Genomic DNA, 10,066 nt, shown 5'->3' with positions numbered 1-10,066 from the left:
CGGTGGCCGCGGTGTTCGGGCCCCAGTGGCCTTGGTCGCGATCGGCGCTTGTGGCTCACGTGGCTCTTCCCCCGCGTCCCCAGCCGCCGCACCGTCAGTCGCCGGGCGCCGCTCGTTTCTTATTCGATAAAAGGGCACGTCGCCGCTCTCGTTGTGTCCGCGTTCGATCGTGTGAGTTCGTACTCGGCAGCGAACGACGCAGGCGCTGCAGTTCGGGAACAGGTGTCACGCCATATTCTGTGACCGTCGCATCTTGGGGCCCAGGGAGCTGTTTCTGATGTATTTGTCGCGTTTTTTTAGATGGGTTTCTTCTTTTCTCCGTATAATTTTCTGGTCCGTGTTAAACGCGTGAAGTATAAATACATTGTTAGAAAGTAACGGCGTCAAATCGATGAACAGCGCCCCCTAGGGTCACAAGATACGACGGTCACAGAATACGGCGCTACACCGGCATGCATGCAGGAATACAGCAGGTGTTTTTTATTTATTATTTTTTTTTATTGTACTTTATTTTACTAAAAAGCGGGAAAAATATACACTTTTTTTTTTTTTTTTTTTTTTGTTTTTTTTTTTAAACGCGCCGCGGCTTTAGGAACACATCTTGACGCGGTGTCGTCACTGTCCGCCGCGGGTTGTGTAACGTTGCCACCCCACCCCCTTCCTAAATAGAAAATAAATCTGCATAATGTTAATTTTTCCAGGAGCGGAAAAAAACTTCTGTCGTGGTAAAGTTTAAAAAGTTCGCACCAGTCAGAATCCCCCCATTGTGGACTAGTTGTTACTAAGTTATTAATCCTTGGTATCCATAGCAACTTGCAGGTTCCTTACTTGCTATTTCCGAACTCGTTCGGAATGTTTAAAACATTATAATTTCGTTTGCAAATAAATAGTTATTTTGTGTTTTTTATAATCATTGTGGGTTAATCAGCAGAATACATTATCTTTCTCTATATATTATGTTTTTTCAGTTATGACAATTACATTTTGTTTAAAAGAAAACCAGTGCGGTTTTAGCGTGCTTTTGAAGGGTTCCCGTCAGAACTGGAACTAAAACCTTGCTAATTGGCGAGATGCAGCACAGTCCTTCTGAAGTTCTGTTATTCGACTAGTTTGTCTACCCGCCGTCGGCTGAAATGGCAAAACGAAATGGCAATGTCATTTGGGCACAGTTTTGCTCTCGTCCCAATGAATGCCGCTGTAGGGTGTCTATATATTGTCCACGGTGATGAGAGTTCCACAGTACGGTTGATTCTGGAATGCCTATAGCTGTAAGGACGTATTCCGACATTTTGGCATTTCATTTTAATCGCACCACCCATATGTTGGTCAGTGTTGATTTTCTCAACACATTCCGTGGCATCTACGTTTTTCACATATTGAAAATTTAAAATGTAATTACGTAATGCTTGATCGTTGTTCCTGTAGTCCAACCGCCAACCAAGGTGGCCAACAAACCCTGATCCAAGCCCCAAAGCACTATGGGATCACATCCCCAATCAGCCTGGCTCAGCCCAAAGAGGCTGACCTGGTACAGACCCAAAAAGTCACGGACGCCCTGAAGCCATTCGGAGTGTTCGAGGAGGAGCTGGAGCTTCAGCGCAGGTCTGTGTTATTCCTCTCTGTGACTCCTTAAAGACACAAAAGGATTTAACTGGTGGACTTTGTGTGCTTTATAAATCTATCCACAGAATCCTGGTTTTAGGAAAGCTGAATAGTTTGGTCAAAGAGTGGATTCAAGAAATCAGTGAATCCAAGGTATGTCTCCTCACGCCAGCTTACATCGTCTACAAGTTGTCTGAGCATTCAGCTCCATTTCCTCTTCCATGACAGAATCTGCCGGCCTCTGTGATTGAAAATGTCGGCGGGAAAATCTTCACGTTCGGCTCCTATAGACTAGGAGTCCATACCAAAGGTAACGTCGTGCGCCTCTCTCGAATGAAGCAGGATTTACGCGAGGTGCTAACGTCAGGCCCGCCGCCCTCATAGGTGCCGATATAGATGCCCTTTGCGTTGCTCCTCGTCATGTCGAGCGAACCGATTTCTTCACCTCTCCTTCTATGAGAAACTCAAGGAGCAAGAAGAAGTCAAGGACTTGAGGGTAGGGCCCGGAGGGAGAACTTTTCAAGATCATATTATGAATATTTTTCCCACTTTTTTTTTTTTTTTTTTTTTTTTTTTTTTTTTTTTTTTGAATGTATGTATTTTTTTTTTTCCTCCCAAGGGTGTTGAGGAGGCCTTTGTTCCTGTGATCAAGCTCTGCTTCGATGGCATTGAGGTATGAGACATTTATCTCTGAACAGAATCCCTATTTTACTGAGATTTGCTGCAGGCTCTGGCTGGTATTGGATCGTCATTATTTAATAATGCCTTATTTATTACCTAGATTATCAATAATAGCTCTCCAAAGCCCTGTGTAGACTGCTATTTATTCAGAACTATTTCATGTGCTAATGTATTTATGCTGCTTTTTAGGTTTTTGGTGATTTTATTCATCTTGGCTATTACATTAATTTTTTTCCCTTCATTTTTTATTTTATGTTGTAAAAACACACTGTACAAATATTAAACATTTTTTTTTTTGTCTTTCTCCTGCAGATTGATATACTCTTTGCTAGATTAGCACTTCAGACTATACCAGAGTCTTTGGACCTACGAGATGACAGTCTGCTGAAAAACCTGGACATCCGCTGCATAAGGAGTCTCAACGGTAGTGGCGTTTTAGAAACTCGGCGAAGTTGATTTTTGTACCGCTGCGTTGTCCCGTTTTAACGTCCGGTGCGCGTCGCAGGCTGCAGAGTGACCGACGAAATCCTCCACCTGGTGCCCAACATTGAAAACTTCCGCCTGACCCTCAGAGCCATCAAGTTATGGGCAAAACGTGAGTGTAGGAACCCTTGTTGCACGGGTCGGTGGGATCCTGGGAGACTCTGCTTGTGTCGACTGGCTCAACGCAGTTTAGAGTGCAGGTTCACCTAATGCCATTGTGTTAAGTTGAGCTGGGATTAGCAGAAGGGGGGGGGGGAGCATTTCATGGCGGCAGTGTGCCTTTTTTTGTGTGTGTGTGTGTGTGTATATATATATATATTTGCTTTGCCACGCTGCCTTTAATTCAGATTTTCCAAACTTTTCCTTTTTTTAAAAAAGAAAAAACATTTCTATATAGTGTGCATCTAGGTAGTTTAAGATGAACGAGTATAAATACAAAATGTTTCATGGAAATGGACCTTTATTCCCAAATCTGACAGGTCACAACATTTACTCCAACATCCTGGGTTTCCTGGGTGGTGTATCGTGGGCGATGCTTGTGGCCAGGACCTGTCAACTCTACCCCAATGCTGTGGCTTCCACACTGGTCCACAAGTTCTTCCTGGTCTTCTCCAAATGGTAAATTTCCCTGGAAAAACCCTGAGGAAGAGAACTTGTGCCTTAATCAATGTGCAATTGTGTAATTCATTTTATTCATCTGTTTATTTGAAGGGAGTGGCCGAACCCGGTACTTCTGAAGCAGCCGGAGGACTGCAACCTCAACCTTCCCGTCTGGGACCCAAGGGTACTGTCGCCTTTTTTATTGTTTGGTGTGATAGAGTGGTGCTTCGCCGCTACAGTTGTGTATATGAAATATATAGTATTTATGTGTGTTTACGTAGAATGGATTGGCTAACCGCGTCTGATGGACCGAACCGTTATGTTTACTATTTAAAAGCTTTGTCCATTTCACAGCAGCGGTCCGGGGTGATGTCCTGTCATTACAGAGCACCCAGTACAATGGACCCTGGATGCGGGGGCATGTGCAGAGCACAAAAGAGCTGCACTTTCTGCAACACAGACACAAATGATTTTGTGCTGAAAAAGCTTGATATCTTTTGGAGGGTGTTTTTATTTGTGTTTTTTCACTTGGTTAGTGTTGGAAGTAAATAATTTTCTGTCTTGTCATATTTTCTGTTCATGATTTTTTTTTTTTTTTTTTTGTCTAGATCTAGTGAGTGTTCTGCCGCTTTTATTTGGCTCTGAATGCGAAATCTCTTGTTTCAGGTAACACCCAGCGATAGATACCACCTTATGCCCATCATCACTCCTGCCTACCCCCAGCAGAACTCCACCTACAACGTATCTGCTTCCACTCGGGCGGTCATGATTGAAGAGTTCAAGCATGGTGAGTTGCAGTTGAAATTCATGATTTTTGCATCTTAAAACCAGTGACCCTCAGGATGTCATAGCCGCAGTACCTTTTTGAAAAATTGTGTATGCACATAAATAGACTTTGAGGGATGTAGCATTTATTTAACTGATCCGTGTTGCATGTGCTTCCTACAGGTCTTGACGTCACTGACGAAATATTGCTGAATAAAGCTGAATGGTCCAAACTATTTGAAGCACCAAACTTCTTTCAGAAATACAAGTATGTATTAAACTGCTTATCCTGTTGGCCCGTCGTGGTGAGAAATTATTTCAATAAAGATTTACTTATTAAAAATTTGCCCTTATGCTGCAGTAGAATGCATAAAGCTCTATTTGGCTCAGTTTGTCTCCTTTTGATATTATTTGACAAAGCCATAATAACATGTGTTCTTTTAAATGCCTTTCATCACTTAGTAATTTTCAGTAGCCCAAAATATTTGCTTGTACTTGACAAGTCAAAGGTAGGTACTGGAGTTGTAAGGTTCCTTATTAAAAATTTGATTCCTAATGGCCTTCCTGTGTTCTTATTAAATTGTATGCAATTACTGTATGCAAAAAATAAACTGTTTTAGTTCACAATTTGTACTATGTATTTCTTATTAGTCTGTCTGTAGCACTTAATTTTTTTTTGTTTTTTTTATTCACTTTTTTTTTTTTTTTTTTTTCTCCCTCTTTTGAACCGTAAATCATTGCGGGAGAAGTATAGCTTTAAGGTTTTCATTTTAGGAAAGAAACAGATTAAATGGCAGTGGAAACACATATATACTTTATCTTTAGTTCAAGACCTCTATTTCCTTTTTTTTTTTTTTTTTCTTCTAAGAATTATTCACTGGCTCAGAAGGTTAAGTTCTAGCTCACCATGGTTTCTTTTTATTTCTTCGTAAAATCAAGGCGTTGTTACAAAACAGTGACTATGAAAATGAATCTAGATTCACATTTTTCATAGGAGTGGACTAAGGATATAGTAACAGAATAGAGAATTGGATTACCATTATATGAGCACCATACAGGGGCAGGGGGACACCAAGAAAGTAAATTTTTGCAACACCAGGAGGTTAATGTAACATAGAGATCCAAAGGAACCGTAGGAGGATGTTGTGTGTCGTAAGAGAAGAAAAGATGTGCAACTTATGGCCTTAAGCTTGGCACTGCAGACTGTACTTCATGCGGTGCTCTGGCCCTGGAACGACCAACTTGGGAGTTTTGGAATGAGGATGTTATGAATGATAAATATGCCAGAAAACCTGTTAACACTTGCAGGTAGTAAAATAGTTAACAGTATTTATTACCATTTATTTGAGTAAGTAAACACAATGTTACAAATGCATTTTTCCCATTAATTACAAATGTAATTATTTTATTTATTTTTGAAATTGTAATGTGATTCTTGAATAAATAATTCATGTTCTCTGGGCTCACAACGTCTTATTGTCCTAAAACGAATGGAAGTTCTTCTGCCATAAGTTAAGATGACCAGAAATTAGTTATAGAGCTAGACAATAATGAATTTGTGGGGCTAGATGTTTACAGTTAGGAACTCATTATTTTTGGGGGGCGTTTTCTTTTTTTGTTACTAATGAAGCTGTGATTTTGTAGATGAAGGGTTTTATTCTCTCCCTTTATTTTTATTTTTTTAACCCTTACTCTGACTAGTTAGATGTACTAGATAGTTATGTATGGGTCATGTGACTTAACTGATTTAGTTGACTGCACTTTTTGGTTTTGGAAGTAGAATTTCAGCTAGTCCACTGGTTGTGTGAACTGATTAATTTTGCAATTTTATCCTTTTCTAAGATCAGATCAGATAGGGAAAGGAGGGTGTTGCCGTTCTTCAGGCATTAGATGTGGTTCTGGCTGGCCCAGGGGCCCGTGGTCTGAGTGTTCCTTCTCACTTTAAACGATGTAATAGCAATGTTCTGTTTCTTTATGTTCCAAGGCATTATATTGTGTTGCTAGCAAGCGCACCCTCAGAGAAGCAGCACCTCGAGTGGTGAGTAGTGCTGTTTGTAACGAGAGACATTGATGGACGTGTTGCATTGCTTGTGTGTCAGCGTCTCACATGTAGCTGCACTGCAGCCTCAGGCATTTTGTGCCGTGATTACTGAGTGTGAGGTTCCTCTGTAGGGTTGGCCTTGTGGAGTCAAAGATCAGAATTCTGGTGGGGAGCCTTGAGAAGAATGAGTTTATCACCCTCGCCCATGTCAATGCGCAGTCATTCCCGGGACCCAAGGAAGGCAATGAAAAGTGAGCCGCTTCCAAATGTCTTGCATTACATTTCTGCCAAATGACCTGTTTGTGTGGTGCCATTTATCTTGCCCTTTGTTGAACTCAGGGAGGAGCACAGCACAATGTGGGTCATTGGGCTCGTCTTCAAGAAAATGGAAGGGTCTGAAAACCTGAACGTAGACCTGACCATCGACATCCAGTCCTTCACTGACACAGGTATTTTTTTTGTTCCTCTGTATTGGTTAAATATGGTTGATGTGATTGAAGCAGGGAGCGTATGGATCTGATGGTATGCGCCTGGTTAGTCAGAATTCCACAGTAGTGCTGAAATGTTGGTCTTGACCAAAGGTCACCAGAAACCACAGTGGCACCCCATGTATGAGGCTGTGTGGTAGTTCATGATGACCCCACCTGTTGCCAAAAGCTCCTACACCAGGTCACTGAGCATCAAAACTGGACCATTGGGCAATAGAAGAAGGTGGCCTGGTTTGAACCTTTTATGCCTACCTACCCCTTCATGGCCTTGACCTCTTTCAGGACTCTCTTAACTCACAAGTGACAGACACCACAAGGTTCCTTATGCCCATGCCATGACAGGTTAGAGCTGCTTGGCAGCACAAGGCCACCATTTTACAATATTAATGTGGTTTAAATATTACACTGGTGTGTGTTTTTCCACTGGTGTGTGCTTTTCCAAAAACAAAACAAAAACGTATTGTTCCTTGTTTCTTCAGTTTACCGTCAAGCAGTGAGCAGCAAAATGTTTGAGCAGGACATGAAGATCACAGCCAAGCATGTTCGAAGGAAGCAGTTGCACCAGCTCCTGCCCAACCAGGTCATTCAGAGAAGCAAAAGAAAGGCAAGCTTGGTGCCACTTGTGTGTTGTGATTGAAGGTGTCGCAGAAGTATTCTGGAAAATTCATGTTTTCATATGTTTACCAGCATTCTACAGAAGGCCCACGGCTGATGAATGACAGCAGTCTGGACTTGTCCCTGGAAAGTGACAGCAGCATGCCTGTGCCGTCCCCTCCTGCCTTGCCTGTTGTCCCGATTCCTCTTCTCCCGTATGTCTTCCTACCTTTACCTTTCTTTTTGTAAAAGGACCTAAGATAGTGCCTTGCGGAACTTTTTTTTTTGTTTTTTTTGGTTTTTTTGGTGTGTGTTTATTTATTTTTCTCACTTGTCCTCAGCACCACAGGTGCAGTTGCCACCTCTGATAAAACCGAGACCTCTGGAAGTGCGAAAGGTACACAGTACAGCACAGAATGCCACTTTGTCCCAGTCAATCCATTAGTCCATTTACACTGCTGGATACTTTATGTTCCAAAGGGGAAACCGAGAGCCAGAAGACAGACGGCCAGGCAAGCCTGGTGACCACCTCCAAAAACAGCCCCCCTCACGCTGTGCTGACACCCCCAAAAAGGACCGCCTCCCCCCTGCCGGAGGAAGGAAGCAAAAAAGCCAAGATGGCAGAGGTAAGGTGGGGTGAACTGTCCCTTTTTCACTGCTTGTGTTTTTTTTTTTTTTTTTGGGTTTATTTTATTTGCAGTATAGCCTGGTATGGGGCCCTGTTACGGTATGGTCACGGCCTAATTTCAAAATCTTATTACATGGGATTTTTGTTTCACTGAAACATGCTACTTTTCTTTCGCAGGTTCCTGCGGAGCCTGTTTTTAACACCAGCCCTACCCTCTGTGAGGTTTCTGCCATAAAGAGTGCGGGATCTCCTGTTCTTGAAGAAAGTAACAAAACCGCCAGCCTAGGGGACCTTTGTGGGCTGGACAATAATGTAAAAACTTTACTTATAACATGCTTATCTTTTTCTACCAGTCCAGCAGTATAATTAATAATTCTGTCCGACTGAATTTCACTAGGCCGGGGATGGAGATACAGGTTCTCAAGGTGAAATAAAAATGGAAGTGGACTTTAAGGTTTGTAGACAGTGATTTTTCGGCCTGTGGAGTTCAAACAAAGACAGTTTCTTCTCTGAAATACCCTTCTGCACAAAATATTGAAATGTAAAAAGCTTTTTTTCCTCTTCTTTCACCTACCTGAACAGGAACTGGACCCAGAGGACAATTTGCCTTCGGCACAGGTGCCATTGAGAAACCACTGTTGCTAGACAAATAGCTTTTTAAAATCTGAGTGTGTGGTCTTTATGAGTCACTATTAGCAGAGAAAATAAGGTTCATGCATTCTCAACATGACACCCCGCGTTCGTTGCTGCTGCATGTTGACTCTTCGTTTCATTTCCACCCAGCGAGTGGCACCTGCGGACCTGTCTGACGTGCCTCTGCCCCCTGCCAACCCCATTCCAGTGCTAAAGAACTCAATCAAGCTACGCCTCAGCAGGTAAGGCCTGCTGCCATTGTTTTTGCGTGGCTCCCGAGCGAGACGGCGAAAGAGAAGCAAGCCACCCACCCCACCATCCCTGCACACAGCTCGTCCCGAGCCGTCCACAGTTATACACCTCAGGTCGCAGAAAGCGGCGGGACAAGTACACTGCCACACCCAGCTCTGTCCACCAGGGGGCAGGCTGGTTCCTTGGCAAAAAAAACAAAAAAAACCCTCATCCTCGGCTCAGACCCACCCCATGTCTTTGTGTCAATATACCGATGCTCAAATATGATGTCGCCCTCATATTATTAGTGTGACTACTACATGTATGTATGTGTGTATGCGTGTGTGACTGTGCATACAGGGACACCTTGTGTATGCGACTGTGTGTCATGTGTAGAAGCATCGTGATGAATTTCTTTCATTTAACGAGTGGCGCATAAGGAGTTTACTTTGCTTGGATAGTTTCTTTTGAATTTGGTATCAGTAATGCAGTTTAAAGAGCTGTAATCTTATATATGCTTAATGCTATGTAATCTTTTTTTTTTTTTTTTTTTTTTTTTTTCTTCTCTCCTCTGTTCATTTTGGGGTGCTTGGACACAATTGGGTTGTAGAGTTTGCCACAAAATGTGATAGTTACAGCTGTGAGAGCTTCTTTAACACTTTTTAAACTTTTTGTTTGTAAAAAGTTGCTTTGCGTTAATGGTGTGGGGGAAGATAACCGTACTGCTGATTTTTGAGACCACGGGTATTTCAGTGTATAAATCATTTTTCGGCTTCTCTTTGTTCTTAATACTCTTTTTAAGTTCCCAACTTTCCTTAGGTTCATTTGTATGGACAAGGTATTGTATTTTTTCTTTTTTTCCACAAATAAAATGTCACTGCAGAGACGAGCTGCGACTCCTGTGCTGTGTGAATCGTTCATCTGTTCTCCACTACTGTAATGCCACTGACATCAGATTTCTACCTCAGCTTTTATAACTAAAGTTGTTCACAAGTGATTTTACTTGCCGATCTCCAGTTCTGGAGATCTTGAGAAAACATGTTTCTCTTGAAATGAATAGATTGCAGGTAGCGTGGGCCACACATAGAAGCATTTGTACGACAAGACGAAAACCAAAATACGTTATCTCCACAGAATTTTGTATAGTCAGTGTTTTCCATCTGCAACACAAACAGGAAAATTTTCGAACTCTAATGCCTGCAAGAAAATGTATCTTGTTGCCTAGGAACAGCTTTCATCATGTCTTGGTAGTCGGTCCCCATATGAATGTCATCACGGTCGTTCTCTCTGCAAAAAAAGTCTGATATACTTACATAAAAT

The 10,066-nt window shown here is 42.1% G+C and overlaps 1 protein-coding gene across 1 annotated transcript; it reads left to right on the top strand.

Moving 5' to 3' along the window:
* Positions 1 to 638: 638 nt before the first annotated feature.
* papola (poly(A) polymerase alpha) lies at positions 639 to 8,961 on the top strand. Its single transcript, XM_028953349.1, is given in 23 exon segments — positions 639 to 1,602; positions 1,689 to 1,755; positions 1,831 to 1,912; positions 1,987 to 2,048; positions 2,051 to 2,098; positions 2,222 to 2,275; positions 2,596 to 2,707; positions 2,789 to 2,878; positions 3,246 to 3,384; positions 3,478 to 3,550; positions 4,033 to 4,153; positions 4,315 to 4,399; positions 6,116 to 6,169; positions 6,304 to 6,423; positions 6,512 to 6,621; positions 7,140 to 7,264; positions 7,348 to 7,469; positions 7,596 to 7,651; positions 7,735 to 7,880; positions 8,060 to 8,194; positions 8,280 to 8,336; positions 8,465 to 8,500; positions 8,666 to 8,961. Coding segments are annotated over 23 exon segments (2,190 nt in total). The 5' UTR covers positions 639 to 1,402; the 3' UTR covers positions 8,762 to 8,961.
* Positions 8,962 to 10,066: the final 1,105 nt, after the last annotated feature.

This window comes from Denticeps clupeoides, chromosome 14 (genome assembly GCF_900700375.1).
Source record: "Denticeps clupeoides chromosome 14, fDenClu1.1, whole genome shotgun sequence".
Classification (NCBI taxonomy): domain Eukaryota; kingdom Metazoa; phylum Chordata; class Actinopteri; order Clupeiformes; family Denticipitidae; genus Denticeps; species Denticeps clupeoides.
The sequence above is the reverse complement of the archived record's forward strand: the minus strand, read 5'-3'. Positions and strand labels throughout refer to the sequence as shown.